Below are 24,422 nucleotides of genomic sequence, written 5' to 3'. Positions count from 1 at the left end.
ACAGAGGCGCCCGTCTGCACCGTGTGTCTGCCTGTCCTCCCCTTGCTTTGTTTGAGGACACATCTTAAACAATATATATATATATACATGGCTTTGGAGGATAAAAGTTTCAGAAGTGATTTAGTTGTTTGTGTGTGTGTTTGTCCTTGTGTGTTTATGTGTGGTTGTTAGGGCTTTTTTTTTTTTTGCATGTGGCCTCTATCTTTTCCGGCCTGGCATGGCACTTGCCCTACAGGGAATGCCCCTCAAAACGGGCGCAGCGACCTTTAACCCTATCAGAGTCGGGGCGTCGCTCGCTGCCACGCTTTAACCCGAACCCTGTCGAGCGCAGCAGAGAGTAAGACCTGGCTCCGAGGCCTTTTAACCCCGCCGGGATCAGAGGGGCAGAGGAAGCCACTCGGAGCGGCCACCCACTCTTAACCCCTGATGCTACCAGCTCACAGCGCCCCTGATGCTACCAGCTCACAGCGCAGACAAGGCAGAGTGCACAGGCAAAGGCCCAGCTCATATCATGCCACAGGGAGCGGGCACCGTTTAACCCTCGCGGCGCCAACTCAGTGAAAGGGCCAAACTCCAGCATACACAATGAGCAGAATTAAATCCGCAAGCTTCAGTGTTCCTGGTAGGGCGCTCGCTGGTGTGGAAATATGATGCTCATGCAAAAGGGTCAGTTGCCCATCGACAAAGTAGCTTAACCAATCAGCGATGTAATTCTAAACGATTCATTCTTTCTTATCGAGCACTTGCTTTTTTTCATTTGAGGTTTTTACGAGGTTACAGATTTAGCCTCAACCCACTTTAATGTACGTTACGTGGAATGGTATGCAGGTGAAATGATTTTCCACAAATGTCACCTTGTTAGGGAACTAAAAAGACAACCATGTTTGCAGCCTGAAAACCACAGAGTTGTGAGGTGGAACAGTAGGTTTTAAAGAGGGTGTCATAAAGCCATGTGTCACATAATCTGATCTGGTGGTTAATATTCCATCAGCAAGATTGCCATCAGAGGCGCTTCGCCCGCAGCTCGTGAATTAGCTCTGTGCTGCGGCGTTGAGACAATAGATGTCCCGCCATACTCTAATAAAATGGCTGCTGTTAAAGCATGTAAACGTGACCGCTACTCTCGTATTTTTTACAGTTATAATCCTGCTTGAAAGGAGAGTGTTGGTGCGCTTCAGTGACTCCCTGCTCAACAATAAAGGAAGCAATCAATCACGCAAAAATAGGGAATAAACTCACAGTGAAGGGATAGACGTGCCAACTGGCTTCTTGCTAATTATACATTTAACACTAAACGTCGACAGATGATACAGTGATTATACAAACTGCAGCCGATAAACACAAAGTGTAATTTAAAGACAACTTGCCTTTAAGGGAAGCACCGGAGAATGTGTGTGTGTGTGTGTGTGTGTGTGTGTGTGTGTGTGTGTGTGTGTGTGTGTGTGTGTGTGTGTGTGTGTGAGTGAAAGAGACAGAAGAAAAGGAGAGAGAGGGTGAAGGGAGTTTCTGCACTCGTCTGTCTGGCAATGGCCGAGGAACGAGTGCACAAGTTTGAGTCTGGGAGGGCAAGCTGTGTGTGTAAGAGAGAGAAAGAGAGAGAGAGGGGCAGCGAGAAGAGGAGGGGAGCTCCACCGTGAAAGGAGTGAGGGGTGGCGGAGTGAGAGATGCTGGGAGATGGATAGAGATACAGAGAGAGAGGTGGTTGAAGATATGGTCGACAATATCTAGCAAAGGGAAAAGGGAGGGGAAAAAGTGTTGGCAAGAGAGAGAGAGAGAGAGAAGGGTTGCAGAGTAAGAGGTGAAAGAAATAGAAGAAGGAATGGAAGAGTAAGTGACGGCGGTAGTGAGGGGAAAGGGGGGGGGGTGAATGTGTGAGTCGGACAAGTGGTGAAGCATTTGCATAAAGGGTGAGGGCACTCTGCCCGGCTTTTGGGAAGAGAGAGGTTGGCATCTCGCCTTGCCGACTGGCAGAACGAGGGCCGGGGAGGAATAAAAGAATGAAGGGTAGGTTGAGGGGGAGTTGTGTGTGTGTGGGGGGAGTGAAGCGAAAGAGTGCGCGAGAGAAAGTCTCTCAATAGTGCATCTCTTGTCCTGCGAGGAGAAGCGGGGCCTTGGCCGCCGCCGGAGTGAGGGCATGGGAGGGAGGCGAGTATCGGGTTTCATTATCTGCTTGATTCCTGCTGTATTTGCTAACCGCGAAGCCCTCTCTGCAGCTGTAGGCAGGGCCTCGGCTCGCTGGCATGCGCCGACTGGAGCGCCGTCAGGTGTGTGTCGCCGTGGTTTTGTGGGCGGGGGGGACAGAACGCGCACACTGCCCACTTGACCATATCAGGAATGGCCGCCCTTGTCGAGGGGAAACGCTGTACTCTCAGTTTTGCTGCGAATGCCACACCAATGTGCGTGCGTGCGTGCCATGGCGACGCTGCAGAACCCTCGGTAGTGTAAACACACATGCAGTAGTCTGTATGCATTCACTTAGCATGTAATCCTATACTGCCCCATCTAGCTGCAGCCCCATGTTGAAGTGGTTATATTAGATCATTGTTTGCCACAATCTCCTAATTTAGTTTGAAATCCATAATCTTGACCGGTTTTATTTATACCACGATAACATCATCCCCTGTAGGGAAACATTCTTTCTAATTGACGGCACTGCTATCTAGATGAACATCCAGTTTATCATTAAAAGGAGTAAATGTATAGTGTTTCGCACAGCCCGGTTTCCCCACTGTACTTTTTGGCGTACGCTGTGTTTAAGTTTTGAGTTCCGCTCGTCAAATCAAAGCCAAAAACCCGCAAAAATATTTTACCGTTTAATCATCGCAAAATGTCGTCCAAATTGAATTCAAATATTTTCATATTTTCATTTATATAAAAGCGGGGCTATAACTCACTTGTGGGTTTAAAGTTATGTTTATCATGAACTGTATAAGGTGAAATTCATGCAGATGGGTCAGAGTCGTAGAAAAACCACACAAACCTCAAGTAAACCCTGGCTGAATACACTCTGGATACAAAAAAAGACTCATAAAGAGCCCTTGATTTAATCTTTGATGTGCTCACATTTGAGGCTGAAGTAGCCGCCCAGACAAAATCCCTCGCACAAACGTGAAAGCATATTTGAGTATAATATTACCCCGGTCTGCAGTCATGTCAGAAGCCCAGCTTGCTATCAGTCCGTGTGTCTCTGGAGCTGTTTAAAGCTTGCTCGCTGTCTTTCCCCTCGCGAGCCTCATGCCACAAATGGCTTCCAGACTTTCACACATAGTAATGCTTCAGTGTGTAAACAGGCGTAATTACAAACGATGCGCAGACACACTTTACACATCAATCTGTGCCGATTGGGAGAAAAGGGAGGGAAAGTTTTCTTTTTTTTTCCTTCTCGTTTCTCTTCCAGGGGGTGTAGATGAATGGATGAAAAGGTTTTGAGCTGTGTGGAAGACTGGCAGTGATGAGGACATTTTTAAGAAGAATAATGTGGCTCTGTGTGTGTGTGTGTGTGTTTGTGTGTGTGTGTGTGTGTGTGTGTGTGTGTGTGTGTGTGTGTGTGTGTGCGTGCGTGCGTGTGTGTGCGTGCGTCTGTGTGTGTGAATACGTGTGTGTGGGCTCGGAAAAGTGAATGAAAGGGGAAGGAGAAAAAAAAAGGACACTTTTTTGTGCCATGAGAGTTTCCAAGGAAATGGCAGTTTATGTCAAGTCGTGCGTAATTATTTCATATCCCTGAGGATTGTGGGGTGACTAACCCATCACCTCTTAATGGCAGGGTGTTTCTCTCCACGAGTCAAGCCTGCTGAGCCCCTTACTTCTCTTGCACTCCTGCAATAAAAATATGGAAACTTCGCTCACGCCAAAGCAACTTTGTTTTTCTCTTCTACTTCCTTTTTCGTTTCTTTTAACATAATTAACTGAAATGGCATCATGCCTGTAATGCATAAAATATGGTCCAATACCGGTTTTATATGAAGTTTAGAATGAGGCAAGATCTTTTTAAATACTTTTTTATACTTTTGATTTATATACAAAGTGCAAACAGTTTAATGCCAATTATTCCAGACCACCAAGAGTAGTCAGAGCACACACACGCACGCGCTCACACACACACACACACACACACACACACACACACACACACACACACACGCACACACACAGGGAAAATAGCTTAGATCCTTCACAGTCTTTCCTTTACATCATCACAGTACTTGTCAATATTTGATTTTGCACAGCAGATGTCAAAGTTAAATTCCAACCGTGACACGTTGTGACATGCTGTAACCTTCATCAGCTTTCTGTGTGTGTGTGTGTGTGTGTGTGTGTGTATTTCTTCACCTTATTTTACAGGATAATCCTGAATAGTGGTAACAAAAGAATTGTGTGTCAGATAAATATAATATTCTTCTTTCCTTGTGGCATTTCTAAACATTTTAATTCAGTACATTTTTTTTAATAATTCATTTTAACGTAAAAATGTTGCTTGATTCAAATGTAAAAAAGGCAAAAGCCTTTTGTTTCCCAGTGTTTCTTATTCTTTTAGTAAATGTTTGGTTAAATCAATTGATTATTTATGTAATTTAATATAGAATATTTTATTTTATATATATATATATATATATATATATATATATATACATACATAAAAGTTATGAACATGTATTTATTTACAATGGAACAGCAGTTGAGATTGTAATAAACTGCAAATATGAAACGTATGCATGATTCACAATTCAATACCCTTCTTTTTTGTTTATATATATATATGTTCAGGATATTACAGTGGCATTTATTCATTCACTCTTATAATTAACAATGTTACCAATTATAACAGTTAAGTTCTGTTTGTAAGACATTTCTATTTAAAATGTCAAACCACAATTTGTATGAAATTTTAATTATTTACATTATGTTGGTGGTAAAAATACAATAATATTCTATATTAGTAATATTAATATTATAATATGAATATTATATAAAATGATTCTGATTTAAATGAGACCGGCTCATTGGCTTAATTTAGTTTGATTTAGCGTTGATGTATTACTCCTACTCCATTAATCTTTTTATTTCCATTTGGTCTTTTCTGGCAATCACACTTGAATACTTAAAAAGAAAGAGAATAAAAAGAGCGAGCTCCCATGTTGTTAATCCAGTGCCAAATGCCCAGTGAGAACAAACTGAACTGCCTGTTGACTCTCAACCACATCGTCCTCACCCTGCAGGATGTGGCATCAAGACAGTGTTTGACCTGCTCTTTCTCTCCTCGTGTCATATGCAGATGCCCGGTGGCATTCATTTGCATACCTCTGATTAATACCGCACATTCTTCTCAGGTAATTGCTTAATAGAGCCGTTGACTACAGCGTGGGAAACAGGCCCGTGTTACGGTTATTAAAAGTCATTGTGCTAACATGGCCCAGAGACAGGAGCGAGTAGTCCTTTTTTTCTTCGCACAAATGTGTTATTAGCCTCTCTAAAAACAAAAACAATAGGCTACATTAATACATCTGCACTGACTTATGGGGCGGAAAGCTGCATAATGTAACATATGTGTTTACTCTGGCTCGTATTTGCCTTCACCAAGGTCATACTTTCACACTGTTTTTATTCATCGGCTCTACTGCGACACGTCCGCCTCATTTTAATTATATTTCGACTTTTCCTATTTATTTTGACCCTTCTTGTTTAACGTAGGCCGCACGAGCGCGAGGAGGCTGAAGCCAGACGAGCTCAAGTTCAGCTTCCCCTCCGTTGGGGGGGAGAGGGCCGTTAGAAGGGGACATGTGACATGTTTAGAGCCGTTTTACCGTCAACAACGAGACGTCTCGGCTATTTTAACGGACGTAAAAAACAAGGAGGTGCCTACCAACAGACGGACGCGTCGGTACAGGTTAACACAGAGACACAGACAGCCGTTATTAGCCAAAAATAACGTTGCGCCGGTGTTGGGAAGATTATAATTTTCCGGTGAACACGGCGACCGAGGTAGTTTGCTTATATTACCTTTTGTATAGTTTGTATATGAACGTGGAGACGCGGGGTGCAGGCCGTTTGACGCTAAAGGACAGGCCACGCGCAGGGGTTTGCTCCCCCATCGCTGCGTCAAACGGAGAAGTGAACTCCTTTAGCCATACACCTTTTATATCATTTATTTATCGGTGATTAGATAGTTCTGAAATTAACAAAACCCTGTGCTTAAAACCATGGATGTCGGTGACATTTTCCATTTCATTTGATAATCTTTATTTCTTACGTTTTTAGGCCTCATTTCATAGCCACGGCAGGGTTTTTAGCTGCAGGACATTTAGGATATTCTTGACAGGCAGCCATGACGAAATGGTGAAGTGGGGTAAAATTGTACCAAGCACTCTTTTTGTTGTTGTTGTTGTTGTTGTTGTTGTCTCTCTCTCTCTGTTTTGTTATTTAATAACCATCAACATCTTGAATACAACACTTTTCTTTTTCTTTTGTCTTTGTGTTTTTTTTGGCAGTTACTGCTGCTTCAAGCTTGGCCTTGTTAACGAAACCTGAGGTGGTTTTTCGTTTCTCTCCTCTGTGAGTTTTGCCCTGTCGGGGCAGGAGGGGAGATTGTCTTGCCCAGCCTGGCGAACAAAGGTCGCAGTTTTTTTTCCTGAAAGACAGAGCATGGCACGCAGAGATAAGATGAGCTCAAATTATTGCTGTGCAGATACCTAAAGAGTCCAGCGGACAAGGCCCCAACAAACCGCCACCCTACGTTCTGCCCCGAAGAGCTCTGGGCAAACAGGAGAAACCCTCTAATGAGGTGAAGGAAAAGTGGGTTTGAAAATGTCAAAAAAAGAAAGACAAAAAAATGGACGCATTAAATAGTAGGGTGCCACACAGACTCATTTCTTGGCCAAAATCATAAAATATCTTGCCTTAACTGCAAATTGTGCACATATACCTCAGTGCATGTGTTAGGCTGTTGTGTATACATTTGTATTTGGTCCAGTTTATGATCATAATAGTCCTGGCTGTGGATTTAACTAAGTGATTTTAAAAAGGGATTTTATTTAAGGATTACACATTTTATACAAATAGTAATAATATGGTTTATTTTACAGTCTAGGTATCTGTCGGTTTTCCATCCTGTGTTGTATAAAGAGTCAAGAGTTATGTTACTGAAAATACATTGCAGGGCAGGAACTACAAAAGCAAATGTGTTGTTAGTTTCAATAGACAAAGGATAGGGGTTGGATTTCCCTGATTGTGATCTTGGTCATTATCATTTTGCGTGTCAGTAATGGCATGATGATATTACAGGAAGTGACTGTAATACTTGGCACATATCACTCCTTTTCTTTGTCTGCGGCCCATTTATCAAAAAGTCTAGATCCCTTCAGTGTTTTCAAATAAGCGACAAACGCACCTCCGTCATTGTTCTTCAAAAACAAACACGTGCAGCCTCTTTAATTCCATCTCCTCATGTTCCTTTTGCCCATATTTTTTTTCCCTTCCTCCGCCATCTTCTCTCTCATTCCTGCATTTTTCACGTGTTCAGTGCGGCTGTGGCAGGCGTATGTTAGCATGAACAATCGGCACCCGGCCCGGCTTGGCCTGGTCCAGATGGGGCTGCGCACACCCCCTCCTTCCCTCCCCAGTCAGGCAGCCAGCTAACCGGCTACCTACCCACCCGGTTAGCCAACCAGTCATTCACCCAGCCAGTCACGTAGCCTCCCAGCCAAACGAACAGCCAGCTTGCCAGCCAGTCAGTGGACCAGCCAGTCATCCAGGCTGCGGCTCCTCTGTCAGACACTGACAGAGGGAGCAGGCCAGGCTAAATCGGATGGTCCTGGGAGCCAACCAGAGGACTCTGGCCTTTGTAGGGTGTTCACACAGACAGCCTGTCCAGTTGCACAGCAGGGGGCTTCCACCCACAATCAAATCTCCGGGCCCTCAACTCTGCCACATGATAAGTTAGCTTTTTGTGGCTGCCCATTGCCGAGATTCCAGTTTTGACAATGTCTCTATAATTCCCATGAGCCTGGGGACTAATTTGGACAGCACAGATGAGAAATCTTTTTTTTCTTCTTCAAAGTATGACATTTAACTGCACTTCTAATGAGAAGTGCGGTTCATACGTATTTCATACATGCATCAGATTATATTGAATTGATCCCGGGTGAGAGCCTTTGTCCCTCAGATATTTCTCCCATGGTGCAATGGGCACAGCTTGTCCCTCTGAGGTCATGTGGGTCAGCCAATGAGGATGAGACAATGCGCCTGCCAGGGCAGCTATACAGCCCTTCGCTCCCTCACTTTCCGCTGCTCAATCCCAATCATGTGCCATTGTGTACTTTATAATGCAACGCAATGAAAATATGGGCAATTTACCGCCTGCAGGAGGAAACTATAAGTCTTGTTCACTATTACAAAGACCAGTGTATCTGCATTGGAAAGCATTAGGCAAAGCTTTGTGAATTACATGGAAGTCGTATAGCCTGTTTTAGACGGTTTTAATATCCGCTTGCCTCGCCTTGTTAAACAGCTTAACATGTATAGGCTTCTTACATGAAGCTGTCCACCACAGCATTTTCAGCTGTCATTGTCCACTGAATCACCCACAAATGGGATTGCTCACTAATTTGGTAACAGAAACTTTTAATGTGTTTCTGTGTCTGTGCTGTTGGGGCTTTTAAAGTGGAGTAACAAAACAGAAAAAAACAAAAGAGGGAGAGAAGGGGCCAGTTTGGATGTGAAAGTGCATTTTGAAACAGGAGAGCATGTTTTTGGATGGTATTTTTTGGTGGAGGGGGGGGGGCATTTTCTTCCCCCCTCCTCTCTTTGTTTGTGTGGTAAATCCAGGAGCAGCTGCTGGTCTCAGGGTCTAGTGGGATTTTGGGCCTGTGTTTTCTCATGCCATCCCATGCCAAGGTGGTGTAACGCGAGCAGAAGAGCGAGAGAGAGAGAGAGGGGGGGGGGGGGGGGGGGGGGGGGGTTCTGGAAGGGGGGTGCAGTTGGAGAGTGGTTTGTTGGGATGGCTGAGACCACGCTGGTGATGAAGGGGCGGGGTGGGGGCTTTAGAAGGCAGGCGCTGTCTGGATTGGATGCATGTAAAATTAATATCCTCTGGACTTTGCCTTTGCACTAGATTGGAACTTGTCTGTTTGGCTAATGATGTGCCTTCTGCCCGCACCACACACAGTCCCCGTTTCTCCCCCTCCCTCTCTTCTCTTTCTCTCTCGCTCTCTCCACTACCAGCCACCAACCATCCTACCCCCCCCTCTCCCCCCCCCCCCCCCCCCCCCCCCCCCCCCCCCCCCCCCCCCCCCCCCCCCCCCCCCCCCCCCCCCCCCCCCCCCCCACCGCTTTGCTTCTCCCTCTGCCATCCCTCTCTTCCCTCCCTTTCAGCACTGGGAGCGTGCGTATTGGCTGGGCTGTTTGAGCTTCGGTGCCAAATAGGTGGGCCCTCTGCATGTTGGCACAGACTCAGTCAATGGTTAGAGAAGGAAAGTGGAGAGGAAGAGAGAGACAGAGTTGGAGAGAAAGAGGGGGAAAAAAGAAGCAGCACTCGGGTTTGCCAGCGGTCGTGCACACTCTTCCAACATTGATTCGGTCCTCTTGTTTTGTTTTTGTTTTTTTCTTCTTCTTCTCCTTCTCCTCCGTCCGCACCCCCCTTGTCCAGCTCTCTCTCTTTCCCTCTCTCCGTGAGTCTTATGCAGATCCCACAGAATTGAACCAATAGCACGCGCCGCTTTGCCTTTTTCTGTTGTTGTTTTTTCCGTCAAGATCTTCTTTTGCAACATATTTTTGCAAACAAAGAGGCTTGTTTAATTTTTTCGACAATTTTATACATTTTTGCTGCAATATTCGTTTAGTTTTGTTTGTGCAAGTCCAGCTCTTTTTTCTTCTTCTTCTTTTTTTCTAGATCTTTTTAGATTGCAGAACTTCTCTCCACTCTCCTTCTGTTGTGCTCTTGAACAGCACTACTGCTAAAGTACCTCCTGTGTTCCTGTGCTGGTATTACACTGCGCCCCCTTGGCCTGCGTCCTCTTTCTCAGCCCCCTCCCCCCCCACCCCCTCCCCCGCCTGCTTTTATTGAACATTTCTCAACTTTTTGTTTGCTTAATTTTTTGTTTTCTAATATACGCAGCATTACTTTTGATTCAACAATCCAGTTGATTGTCCTCCCATTTTAAGTTTCTTTGCAATCGGCGGGTGAATTTATGATGAGAGAGCAAAATGGTAACTACCAAGTTATTCTTGTTTTATTCACATATGTTTTGTGATAGCGACTGTTTTGAGTGCGGATGCAATTACGTTTTTATGGACAAATATTCTATGTTCTAATTCTAATGATTAGAATTATTTTGTATTGTTTTTATTATAAATTATAGTTTTTGTAGTCAGTCAGCATTATGTTTTATAATGTATTTTTTTATGGATGTGTATGGATACATAATACAATATTTTAGAAATCATGTTTTCTAACTGACTGTTAGGACTGTTTTGTTATCGATAAATGCAATTTTGCAAGTATGCAATATTTGTATTTATAACTAACATGTTTGATAATATGTATTTATTTAGGTAGGCACATAAATGTTTAAACAAATACTATTCGAAGAAAACAGTAGAAACCTATTCAGAAACCTTTCAGTGTTGCGTTGTTCAGTGTTCAGTTGTAAAGTGTGTCCTTCAGTGTGATGCGTCTGTTAGGTAAAGCATCTCTCTCTCTCTCTCTCTCTCTCTCTCTCTCTCTCTATCTCTCTGCACCTCTCGCTCATTCTCTCCCTCCGCTCACACAGAGCAGGCGCCGCTCCTCCATGCTGCGTGCCGGTGCTAACTGCCTCTCTTCTCTCTTCCCTTCCTCACCCCCACTCCCTCTCTCCCCATCCTTCTCTCCCCCATTCTCCCCCTCTCTCTCCACTGCCTCCTCCTGCTTCCCGCCCTCCTCCCTCTCCTCCTCCACCCTCCCCCCTTCCTCCTCCCTCATTCAGGATGAATTCCACCCCTTCATCGAGGCCCTGCTGCCCCATGTTCGCGCCTTTGCCTACACCTGGTTCAACCTGCAGGCCCGCAAGCGCAAATACTTCAAGAAGCACGAGAAGCGCATGTCCAAGGAGGAAGAGCGCGCAGTGAAGGACGAGCTGTTGGGGGAGAAGCCAGAGATCAAGCAGAAGTGGGCCTCGCGCCTGCTGGCCAAGCTCCGCAAGGACATCCGGCCCGAGTTCCGCGAGGACTTTGTGCTCTCCATCACGGGGAAAAAGGCCCCCTGCTGCGTGCTGTCCAACCCCGACCAGAAGGGCAAGATCCGTCGCATCGACTGCCTGCGCCAGGCCGACAAGGTGTGGCGGCTGGACCTGGTGATGGTCATCCTGTTCAAGGGCAGCCCCCTGGAGAGCACGGACGGCGAGCGGCTGGTCAAGTCACCACAGTGCACCAACCCTGGCCTGTGCGTGCAGCCGCACCACATCGGAGTGTCCGTCAAGGAGCTGGACCTCTACCTGGCCTACTTCGTCCACACGCCAGGTATGTGGCCAACTGGATACTAGACACTGATAAGGAGGGATGCCAACACATAACTCGCCATACATGCCCGTGTGCGTGTGTGAATATAGATGTACACACACATTTGAACAATCACACACACAGGAACATACGTAACACAGAAACACTGACAAATTATTAAATTGAGAGGGAATGACATAAATACAAATAAATAATCCTCAGTGTAAAGATGCACATATTAAGTTTCAGAAACACACAAAGATATATTAGGACATTATTTATATTATTATATATTATTATATTTATATTACCTAATATTATTTTATGAACATTTTTAAGTTTTTATTTTAAAAACATTAATAATAAATAAAGCAAATATTTACCTTTCGGAACCAAAATAAATATCCCTTATTGCTTTTGTTTTCTTTGGAAACGGCAAGTAGTTTTGCTTTTTGTCTTTTACGAATTTTTCCTTCTTTTCTTCTGTTTCTTGGTGTTTGTTTACATGACAACGTAGTATCAGCAATAATAAAAAGAATATGCAAGTGTGTGTCAAGGGCATTCGGCCAGCGTGCTCTGGCAAGTACAAGTTCATTTTTCTGAGCGGCTTCATATGAGCATGTATTTGGTGTTGTTTTATAGGAAGGAATTTGCATGCCTGTGTGTGTGTGTGTGTGTGTGTGTGTGTGTGTGTGTGTGTGTGTGTGTGTGTGTGTGTGTGAGAAAAAGAGACAGAGAGGGTGTTTTTTAATGAGATGATCACCACTGTCAAACTGTGTGTTTTTGTGTGATGAGTGAGAGTCGCTGTTTATAAGATTGTACTCAGTCTGTCGAAGTGTATGTGCCACGATAAGGCCATTGTAGCCAGGGATCGTCATTTGGCCACAGCCCAGGTTTTGTGTGTGTGTGTGTGTGTGAGAGAGAGAGAGAGAGAGAGAGATAGAAAGAGAGAGCCGCAAGTCTCCTGCTTTCAGGCCGCAGGCTGCTGTCGCCTTTACCGTCTGCCTGAACGCTAGCACCACACTGGACCTGGCTGCCAAACACACACACACACACACACACACACACACACACACACACACACACAGACACAAAACACCAGTGCGCACAGACAGCCAGTACTATTGCAGCCACCTTCACACACATACGCACATACAAACACAGCTAAATAAAGACACACATTTGATTAAAACATTTTTTTTTAAAGATCCAAAAAAAAACTTCTCTTTGTAGCGCACTTTCACACGTAATGCCGAAACACGGTTTTAGTCACGATTGCGTACACACGCCCACACGGCGCACTCACCAGGCCAAGGACTACCATCGATGCAGTGTGATACAGCCAAACATTGTTGTATCTCAGCCACCATCATGGATACACACCCTCGCACTCGGCCAAACATCGCTGTAGCCTCCAGCGCGGGTACTCTACACACAGCCAAAACACTGGCTGTGTTATTTTCCCCCCTACATTGCAAAAAACACTGTCACAGCCGCCACACACACACATGAAACACATTTCACAGCCAAATCCTCCAAATACACACTACTTCACCATTCGCTGGCTACGTATACATACAAACACACGCTCATGACCTAATATTATCTCAGCTGGAATTTTCTGGAAATTTCAAACAGTGACTCAACTAGCCACACACACAACTAGTTACATACGCATATATATATATATATATATATATATATATATATATATATGTATATATATATATATATATATATATATATATATATATGTATGTATGTATATATACATATATATATATATATATATATATATATGTATATATATATATATATATGTATGTGTGTGTGTGTGTATATATGTATACAGCATATCCAAATCACTGCCCAAATACACACACTCGCTCTGCCTAGGCACAACTGGTAGCCGCTAATATGAGCCAAATGCTATCTCTCTCTCTCTCTCTCTCTCTCTCTCTCTCTCTCTCTCTCTCTCTCTCTCTCTCTCTCTCTCTCTCTCTCTCTCTCTCTCTCCACATACCAAAATCTCGGTGCAGGCCGAACACCAAACTCTGTCTGTGGCAGTAATGCACTGTAGGTAGCGGGCAGTTTGACGTTGACTGATGAAATCTGGCTCTATGCTTTAGTTGCATATTTGTTTTTTTTCAGAAAAATATTCTTTTCAAAAATATTGTTTGATTTTATTTATTCATAATTTTTTTCACTGACTTTTTATTATTGCACTATAACTGAGACATTGCTGCAAAAAAAAGTGTAGATTATTATTATTATAGATTATTATGAAATGTGCAATTTGTTAAACGCTATATAAATAGAACTATAAATTATGATATTAATATTAGTATTATTAGTTTGTTTGATCTTGGGAAGAATGGATTAAATAATTGGCATACACCTAATCATGAAATACTTTGCTTTACCATTGCATTGGAAGGGAAATTACGATGAAATTGTTTTTTTATATTTTTCACATATACATATATATATATATATATATATATATATATATATATATATATATATATATATATATATATATATATATAATTAAAACAAATATACCGTAAGTTTCTTTAGGTCGACCACATATTTTAAACTTAGTGAGAGGGCTTAAATTGCTGGATACAGAAAACAAAACAGTCCACTTAAGAACTGAACATATTTTATTTGTGTTATTATACTACATATATATATATATAGCACTATAATGACGTTTTATCTGAATTAAAACTAGTGAGTGACGGTGGCTGCAAATGATTGAGGGAGGATTGCAGTGAAAATATATTAAAAGATCCTATTTAAATGTTTTACACATTCCGTGAAACCGAACACAGACACACTGAGTGTCTCATGACTCATTTTCTCTACCTCTTCAGTCCAGTTGTCAGTGTGCACTCGGCGCTACTGTACTTGGGCTGCTGGGAGGGGCTGCCCAGTGCGCTGCCCATTCATAATATGGACTTAATGTGTGCTCTCTCTTATCTTATCTGGCGAACACAGTGTGCCTCTGTACTTTTATCGGCCTCCAAAGAGCTCCTGCTCAGTGTAAGTCCTGGTTTGAGGACGACTTTGTGGTCCACAGACTCTCCGTCTGAGACACAGGACAAACCACCGTGTCACAACGTCACCCCACGTGGCTCTCATTCACTTATTAGTTGTAAAAGCATTATTTGTGAGCATACAGGCGTGAAGGCCTATGATTTTTATTTGTATCTGTTACAGTGATGAGCGGTTACATATTTTTTATAATTTTTTGCCTCAGCCACGCACTGAATGACAAGATGTGCTCATTGTTTGTTTTTGTTTGGTTTGCGTTTTGTCGGTCTTTAGCATCTCTGTCTTCCTCGCTCCTCTTTGATCCCGTGCACACTTTTGTTTTGTCTCCTTAAACATCGCTCTCATTGTTGCTCTCACAGAGGTAAAGCCTCTGCTGATCTCTTTTGTTTATATTGTAGGAGACACAGGGAGAGGGAGAGAGAGTCGCGTTGGAAAGCAGAAGAGGCTGCGATAGTGATTGTTCTGTTTGGCAGCGCCCGAGCCCCGTTGGTGTGGGAAGAAGAGAAAGACGTCTTGTGTTTTGTTTATGACAGAGTGGCAAAAGCTGCCACAGGGAATCTCTGGGCTTGCCATCAGGCTTTCTCAGGCTGTTCTGCAGCCAGCCAGCCTTTGAGATCCTCTCTGTTGCGGCGCATAACACGCTGCAGCCGTAACGGAGCAAATCACGCCGCCACAGTACAGAACCATCTCCCCCTGTTTTTCAGCCACCTCTGATAAAGGGCAACAAACCAGACAGAGCAACGTGTCTTTGAACATTGCAGCTGAAACACCGCCAGAGAAGAGAGGAAAGGGGAGGAGGGTTTGTGGTGCAGCACAGTGAGCAGTGCATTATTTTTAGTGTTTTATTAGGAGTGATTGACTGGTATCATAATAGAGATAGTGGTCTAGAAGAGACAAAGGTCTGACAACACACTGGCAGGGGCGCTTTAATGACGAATAATAATGAATGGAGTGGGTTGGATAGGCTTTGTTTACAGGACTAGTTTATGTCTAATTTTCATTTCTGTTATGTCCTCATAGGTGGGTCCACTTGTTATCCATCTGTGGAGAAATAATTCAGCTGCTTCTCATAGTGTTCAGCGAGCTATTTGATTTATAACCGTTGTGCTGTTTTAGCTTCAACTCAGCAGAATTTCTGATTTATTTAAGGTTGGAAAAAAAAGAAGATTAAAATTTGTGAGGTCCAAAGTTAGCTCAGTGCACTTAGTCATATTTTGGACCTCATTCTTGTTGCTTTCTCTTTTTTTCCCACTTTTCTTTCTTTTGTAAGCGGTAAGTGTGATCATGAAAAGATGTTTCAAATGTGTTTCCAATCAAAAGTGCAGTACAGGAAATTTGCAGTCACTCCGAGGGAGGTGTGAAATGTGCTCGCCGTGCCATTTCTGCCATGACCGCTCCGCACTCCACGCTTTACGGTGCCAGATCCCGCCCCCCTCTCGCAATAGCAATAGTCATGCCTTGGACGTCTCTGTGAGAAAACCCAGAGAAAGACCTAGTGCTACGGCCAGGCCGCCCCCCCGAAAAGCAAAACTCACTGACCACAGGAAGGATTCACTAATAGAAACCCCACTTTTGTTTTGTTCATTTAAGTAAAACCCCTGATGTTTTCTGGATTTATGGAGGGCAGGGACAGAAATGTGGGTGAAAGAAGGAGAAAAAGAGAGGCACCCTGACATGATGAATGGTTCACTCCGTGTTAAAAAGTTGACAGGATGCTCTGATGGATTCCACAGGTTCCCACTGCTCCGTGGCTCAGTGTTTCTTTCTTTTTCCCCTCTGAAAATAATCTGTTCTTAATTACTTCCTGGATCTCTTCTCCAGCTCCCATGACATCACAAGGGTTGAGTGTACTGTGTGTGTGTGTGTGTGTGTGTGTGTGTGTGTGTGTATGTGTGTGTGTATATATCTTAAGATGACCCTCAGCAGTGAAGTAAGCACTGCGTTTTGATTAAATGAAATCCCGACACCGAGGGAGCCGGTCAGGTCTGAGGCTTTTGTATTGTGTGTGGTGGGAACGTGGCCCACGGCGGCTAAGAAAAGCTCTCCACACGCAGAGCAGCTTTGGCATCGGTAGATGTTCGCCGATGGCTCTCGTTTAGCCGGGGCCCGCGTCTTCTTTTTGCCGCGCCTCCGTTTTTCTGTCTGGCATCAGGGGCCCGTCGATCTGGCTGCACATCAAATCGGAAGAGTTAAGATGGAGGGAGAGCCCCGTCACATCAGAGAGACCGAGTGAGAGGGAGTCTTCTCACACTATTCTTGGCTTCGGGAAAAAAAGTCTGTGTATTTGGATAGCTAATGGTATTGGGCTAGCCAAAGCCCTGTTGTGTGCTTGTTTGCTCCAATACATGCACGCACACACACACATACACACACACACAAAGACACGAGGCTAACGTTGGGGTGTCACAGACGTACATAGATTGGTCCAAAACCGCAGGGTCTACATTTATCTCATGAGACCATGGTGACACACGCAGACTTGAGGGAAAATAGAAAGGAAAAAAAGTCAAAGACAATACTGTTATGTTTGGTCACAAATTAAATTGACCATTGAAAACTGGCATGCTCCGTAATACGGTGCCTTTGTCCTAGAAACAGCTCCCCGCTTTTTTTTTTTTTTTTTGGTCTTTACGTAACGATCATAAGCCTCCGTTTCTTTGGCTGTGTCTGACTCGGGAGAAAGTAAAACCCCTGAACATTTCTGGTCTACGCGCATCTGTTTCCTTTTGTGTGAGGAGTTTTAGCGCTGCGAGATAGGAGGTAAACAGATTATTCCAGTGAATTCGGGAGGCCATCATCGTGGTGGAACAGACAAATGAGGCAGTTTGTGCTATTTGGCTCTTTTATCAGTTGTTCTCTGATCCCCCCCCCCCTTTCCTTTTTTTTTTTTTTTTAATGAACTCAGCTGTCAGATTCTCTCCCGTTTCTCCTCAGCAAAGCTGAAAGAGTTGACATAAATGTTCTTCAGCTTTGTATTCTGCGGAAATATTATTTTAGTGTTTCTTCATTACTAATGGTGTTTTTAAATGTTTTACTTTACAGCTGCCTTTATATTTCCACAAAATGTAAAACATTTTGGTGTCAGATATAAAGTTCCCCAGTGCTTGTTTGTATCTTTAATTGTGGCTACATGTAATGTGTTAAATTAATTAGTCGAAATATATTATGTCGAAAGAAAATACTTTATTATTGTTATTGTTATTGTTACAAATATAATAATTCAATAAATACTTCCATGATCTGTGGCAGCATTTATAAATGTACTTAGCAATTTCTAATTTTGTCTAAAGAAAAAAGGTTTGTTTTCACACGCTTCTGAACCCGGTCCTATACCTACCGTTGACATTTAATCACACATTAAAACGCATTAACAAACGTCAAATAAAAATGGGTGTGGGCTAAGCTAAACAAGCGGTAATAAAACTGCATTCTTTACTTGAGCTAAGTGGGCTTTTTTTATTTGGAAAAAAAAACCTAGAGAGCAAAACAAAAGGGGGGGTGGGGGGATGGAGAAAGAAGGGAAGAGAAAAGAGGAGAAGAAAAGAGTCAGAAGCAGCGAGGGGGTGGTATTGTCTGTATTAATACTGTGTCTTCCCAGTGCCGGGTCTCTTTTCAGTCTTTTGTAGCGGCGCCAACCATGAAATGTGTCTGTCCCCAAAAACCATATACCCACTCAGGAGGGTTTCCCGACCTCGGAGAGACAGAGAGGAGGAGGAGCAGGAGTAAGAGTGCAGTGGCCAACGCTCACTGTCAGGCCGGCCAGCCAGAAAGCAGGGAGAGCCAGGGAACATGCCTTATTCACCGGGCTGCACTCACAGTGAGGCCCTGGCATCGGCCGCTAAGTCTGGCTAACAACGCCATTCAGAGCCACACAGCCGTAGTCTTGCTAGAATGAGAGTCACAATACTGCGTTTTAAATCCAAAGCACCATTACGTTTCTTTTTTTCTTCTTTTCTTCTTTTCTTCTTTTCTTCTTTTTTTTCCCTTTAGCGTCTTTCTTATAAGAGGTGGCTTTGCTTTGAGGCTTTTTGTCACTGAATTAAAAAGTTGGGTCAATACGGATTTTTTGAAATAAAAGACAACGACCTCCATTTCATTTTGCACATGTGGGATGGAGAATAAAGAAATCATTATGTGGGCGAGTTTAACGCTGATGTTCAGAAAGTGAGAGGAGTTTGTGTCGTCGGCCGTTTTTGGCACGATGCTATCTTTCTGTACGGAAGACGCCAAATTTTCATACATAGTCCCTGCCAACCTCCTCCCTCTGATCCTCGCTTTCTTCTCTTTTCTTTTCTTTTCCTCACTTGTTCCCCTTTTTCTTTTATTCCTCTTTAGGGTTCAAATGAATGCCCTCCCCTAGCCTCATTAACACCCTGGACTCCTGTTTGCAGCTACAGAAAAATGTATAATAACTTGTAAGCACAAACATTTTACTGCTCAATAGGACCATTATCCTAGTTTTTCATGAAAGCGGGCCATAATGGGCTGTGAGCCTGAGTTTTCTTATTCTTTTTCAACTCTCTGTTTCTTTCATTTTGTGCGTGCGTGTTTTGCCACCAGGCAGTCGGTTGATATGTCTTCACACGGACAGGAATCCCGCCTTTTTAACGGTATCTTTACACTTCACATTTGATCACAGGCTTCACATGTTTGAATTTCTTGAAGATTACAATTTTTAAAAGCTGTATTTATAGAGGCCGCTTTTGTTTTGCGCAAATGTAATTGCCTTAACTTTATTGGATTTTCTGAACATTTCATTCAACCACTGATTCAATTTGGTCATTTATTTATTTTCTGGTTAAAACATTCCACATTATGTTTGCCATTGTATTACTTTGTTTTATTTTTTATTCAAACTAGATTTAGCGTGGACTTTTTTTTTCTTTATTCGGTCAAAAATGTGATGCCATTTCTCAGCGGCCCATTCGTTCTCCGTGAGAGACAACCTTCATGAGGGGCATCGTTTGGTGTTCGTTACACCGTGAGAAGGAGAGCAGTTTAGAGAAGACAGAAAGTGTGTGTGTGTGGAGGGGGGGGGGGGTGAGATGAGCGAGCTCACTGAGAAGCACAACAGAATGCAGAGAATCAAATTTGGCATGCGTCTGTGCAAGCGAGTAAGCTTCAAATCAGTTTGGACACAGATCTAGGACACTAGACGGAAAGAAGAAAGCAGGATGAAACGGGATAGGGAACGACATGGGATTGAGGTGGGGAGGGGGGGGGTAGTGGGTATGTGTGTTTAGGGGATGGGGGGGGGGGTGTAGTTAAGCAGAGGATGAGATGGAGGGGGTTGCTGGGTGAGGTTGAGGGGGTGTTTTTGGTGGAGTGTCCCTTAATGACGACTTGAAAAACCGTCCGGTAAATAACTGGAGTGGCAGTAAACAAGGCTCGGCGCTTCATCAAAAGACTCCATTCATCTACGAAACAGGAGAGTCTCTCTTTTCCCCGAGGAGACAGAGAAAGGGACCCGCTGACGAGAGGACGGCGCTTGTTTTTATGACAGCATGAGTTTGGAGTCGGGTGGCGTTAGTGGAGTTTGGAGGGGGGTGCGGAGCAGGTGGGAGGTGGACACAGTCTTAACGAGTGGGGCAAGGTGGTGGAGGGGTACAGATAGCGTGTGTTTGTGTGTTCCTCATCACTAGCGTGGATTCAGGGTAGAATTGTGTTTTTTTTAGGGGGGGGGGGGTTTGGACGCACGAAAGGCCGATGATAGTATGCGTTTGTGCGTCGAGTACAAAGCGGTGTAGGGGGGGTGGTGCGCTTTTGGCAAGGATTTCTGTGCGTGCACTCGCAGGCGCGCACGTGTGTGCGAGAGAGTGCATATGTGCATATGTCTCCGTCTGCTCATTATATATGGTTATTTTTTCCAGACCGAGTGCTATGCTCTATTTTGCATGATTTACAGTCTTATGAGCCAAGCAGCAGGTCTTTTTTTTATGAGCGAGAGTTTGGAAGGAGCACAGTCCTGGGATCTCCGGGACGCCGCGGTGAACCGGCCACAGCAAGGTGCCGCGCACCGCTCTCTGCTTCAGCTGTTCATAATTCAGCCTGTCAGCCTGTGGGCCAAAAGGAGCCAGGTGTACACTAAGTGCTATGGAGTCCTTTTGTGCATTTCTGTCATGCAAACTTTTTAATTAAGAGGCGATGAATGAATTTATGAATATATAAAGATCAGGGTTGAGTCACCTCCAACCACTTAGTGGATTCTGAGACTACATCTGTAAGAGCAGTTGGAGAAGACGAGACAACGTGGCGTCTTTCAAAAGCTTTAATTGAGCTCATGTTTGATTGTGCCACACTTTAGTTTGAATGTTAACACTTCTTCCCCCTTTTTAACTAGACGATAATCGTTTAAGAGCACGTCTTGTTTATTGCGGTGGCCTTGTGAATTAATATACGAGATGTGCGTCTGTCATCTCGGCTCAACTGATCTGACAGCTGAGCTTTCTACTTTTCAATTCCAACTTCAGAGTGGTAGAAGCCACCTACCTTCATCCTGTCGTTCACGTTGCCAGGGGACTCTTTAAAAAGCCCTTTGTGTAGGTTATCAGCAGCATCCAGCACACACACTCTCAATCTCTCTACTGCTGCCTGTCTTTTATGGGTTATCAATGATGTTATTTTAATGTCCTTATATTGATTAATCTTTATTTTTAACGTTTTTTTTTACTCCTTTTAGAACCACAGGGTTGATTTTGCAGGTTGCCATAGCACTCAGGAACCCCCCCTCCTTTCCTTCTCTATCCTCTGTCTTGCCACCCCAACGTTCCCCTCCCCAGCCCACCGCCTGTTCCCCTCACGTTTATTGGACCCAAATTTGGCTGGCACCATGGCAACAAAGGCTCCCAGGAAACCTTGCCTGGGTAGAATCCAAGGTGCCTCCAGGGTGGCGCTGGCTTGGCTTGGCGTGGCGTGCGTCTACGGGCTGTCGCCGCGGCAGGTTGCTACGGCAAGGCCAGCCTGGTGCCCGGCCCCGGCGTCGGGTGCGCTAGCTTGCTTACCTCCCTCAAATAACTACCGGCTAACGTGACCTGCCATATCCGGTGACATTAGCCGCCGCTTCCACGGCTGCAGCCCTTGGGAAGCAGGGGAAGCGTTTCACCAGTACGCATATTGATGTGGCATGGCTGGGTGCCCAGTGCTGCCTCCCACATGAGAGAACACAGGAGAGAGAGAGGGAGAGAGGGAGAAAGATGCATTTTCAATGTATAATATATGAGCGTATATGTTTTTTGAACAATGCCTTTCTCCTCTGGTGTGTAAATATTCATCTGCGTGCGTTCTTGGCTCTGCATGTCTTGCCAAAACGAGCATGATATTTAAATGCATGATTATGATGTGTGCAGCTCCGTGCATCTGTTGAGGCAATACGGTTTTATGGCTGACGCTGAAGAGCACCAGTAGACCGGCAATGCGAACGAGAGATGAAATTCATTCATGAGCAGTTATTGTTTTATTGCTTTTACACAATATTTCCGTTCTAGTCGGTGTGAAAGTGTGTGGTCACCGGCCCCCCCACACCCGGCAACACTTTGGGCACATTATCTCATCGCACTGACTGGCACCTGGTTCTCCAGCAACACACACACACACACACACACACAGCTAAAGCCTGTGTCGTCTGGCTCAATGGAGAACCACAAGGCGCTCATCCTGACCTCTGCTTTCTCTAGCGGTGGGCATAGGCCACTGGAGCTGCAGGGGTCCTGCGGCCTTCGGGCTTTGCCACACTATGTCTTTCTAATTTTACCCGAACCCGTCTATATTTAGGCAGAGCGCAGTGCTTCTGATTCTCTTCAGCGCAGGTAATCGGGAGCCCAGCTCTTTTGCTCGAGATGGAGTTCTAGTCATAGGGCCGCCAAGGTGCACCCAGCTTTATTTTCTAAACAAGTAAGTAAATCCAGCCCACCGCCAGAGGTTACATGTGGTACATCATTGTGAATGAAAGTGAAGTCTTTTTCCTTTTGGCAGCTCTCTCAAACCGACGGAGAGTCTGACCAAAAGTCTGCTGCTCTCTGTTTGATACATTCCAGGTCTTGACTGCACAGAGGGTTGGCAGGGCAACACATTGACTCTGCAGGGAAGGGATGGATATCTCATCACCCCGCTTTCTTAAACTATGAGTCAGTATCCGTAATTGGTCACGGGCCAATCACTGCTGCACTACTTCTCCACTCCATTAAAGTAGCAGTGTACAATTTGCCCAGAGCCTTTGTTCAGATTAACGAGAACGTTTGCAGAGGGTTTCATGGACAGTTGTAGTCGCATCTTTGTATTGAGAGTGTCTCAATTAATGATTTTTTTATTTTAACCACTTCTTAGCCTCCTCCGCCCCGCTGTCGTTGTGAGGACAAAGTCAGTGTTTATTCCTCGCTCCTCAGCGAGCTCAGCCTGTGGCAGGGAGACGGTGGATTTGTCATGCGAGGTGTGTAAGGAGATATGGTGTGTGATCCATGACGGTGCTGGCGGCAGTGTGCGCGCTCGGCGCTGCCAGCCAGCGTAAAGAGGCCAGAGGTAGAAAGTTGAGCGGAGGGAGAAAAGTTTGAGACGACATCATTTGAGACGACATAAACAGGAGATGGAGTATTATCGAGTCGCTCCATCCTTGTTTGTTTCTCCCTCTTGTCTCTCTCCCTATGTTCCTGCTGACCTAAAATTGAGGGTTAGATTGAGGATAGTGACGGACTAATGAGCCCCCTTTCCTGCAATTACCCTCCTCTCTCCTATTCTCTCCGCTCCCCTTCTCTCTCTCAGATTCTCCCTTTTTAGCTTTGTCTCTTCATCTTGTTCATTTTCTCTTTCAGTCGAATCCTTCTGCTTCACTCTCTCTCTCCTTCTCCGGCCTTCTGTTTCGCCTCCTTTTGCTGTCACCTTAGAAAGCTGTGGTAAATCAAGGTGGCACTTCATCTTTAAAAGCAACATGATGGTCAATTAGAGAAATCTGGTCCTGATTTGTGGTAGATCGCTATCTGAGATGTTGGATGGAAGCGCTGGGTGTTAATAAAGAAAAGAAATGCAGAGCTGCGCTTCGTTTCGCTTTATTCCCTCCTTTTGTTTTTTTTATTATTTTGGCCTTTTCTCTGCTTGCGTTTAAAATAGTTTACCCTTCATTTCTTCTCTTGTAAATGCTATCATAGAGTAGAATCTTTATTTTATGTAATGAGGTTTGGCGAGGGTGTTTTCTTCCAACTGTACATGTATGAGTCTTGGTTTCTGGCATATTGGCAGTGAATCCTGGTGTATAGGATAATTATTTCTCTCCATACACCCATTGTGTGGTTTAAACTGCCTCTTAACCACAGGAGGACTTTAGTATATGTGTATTACCGCATTTAACTGGAGGCGTGCGTGAAAAAGAACATGATTTCTTTCCCTTTCATGGTGCCTGGCTGCTGTTTTTGTTTAGTTTGGTTGCTAGCCTACTGTGTCTTTCTCCCCACTGCTCGCTGGCCATGAAATGGAGCAGAATAGTCAAGGGATTTGGTTGCCCTCGTCTTGCTTTTTATTTCTTTTGCACAACGTATCCATACAGACTGAACACCCCAACCCTTCACTGTGACACCCTCCTCAGGACAACAGAAGCCTTAGGGAGACCAGACTGCTGTAGATATCTGTGTGTGCACTCAGTATAGCAAAGTGAAATTATTATCAGCAGTAGAAAACCTACATTTTTATAGGAATGCTTCACCCTTAAAATAACCATTCATATATCAAGTGTTAATCCTTGAAGACTTGTGCAGTATAATCCAAGTCTCGTTCATCCAGTGTTACACCGAGTCCATTGTTTTAAATGGTCAGAGTTTGGCGAAAAATGCATGTGTTTGGGAAGTACTGATCGTATGACTAGATAAGCGAGACTTGGATTATACTGAAGACGTTGTGTGAGAGTTTCTAAA

The 24,422-nt window shown here is 44.3% G+C and overlaps 1 protein-coding gene across 17 annotated transcripts in view; it reads left to right on the top strand.

Moving 5' to 3' along the window:
- Positions 1 to 24,422, top strand: part of LOC117728761 (nuclear factor 1 X-type-like) — a 104,732-nt gene that overhangs the window by 22,927 nt on the left and 57,383 nt on the right. For all 17 annotated transcript variants that reach the window (XM_034529619.1, XM_034529649.1, XM_034529705.1 and 14 more), the window contains one exon: positions 10,956 to 11,487. In XM_034529619.1, coding sequence (XP_034385510.1) covers positions 10,956 to 11,487 — 532 coding nt within the window. The remainder of the gene's footprint in view (positions 1 to 10,955; positions 11,488 to 24,422) is intronic.

The sequence above is a fragment of the Cyclopterus lumpus genome, chromosome 1 (assembly GCF_009769545.1).
Source record: "Cyclopterus lumpus isolate fCycLum1 chromosome 1, fCycLum1.pri, whole genome shotgun sequence".
In the NCBI taxonomy this organism is placed as follows: Eukaryota; Metazoa; Chordata; class Actinopteri; order Perciformes; family Cyclopteridae; genus Cyclopterus; species Cyclopterus lumpus.
The sequence above is the reverse complement of the archived record's forward strand: the minus strand, read 5'-3'. Positions and strand labels throughout refer to the sequence as shown.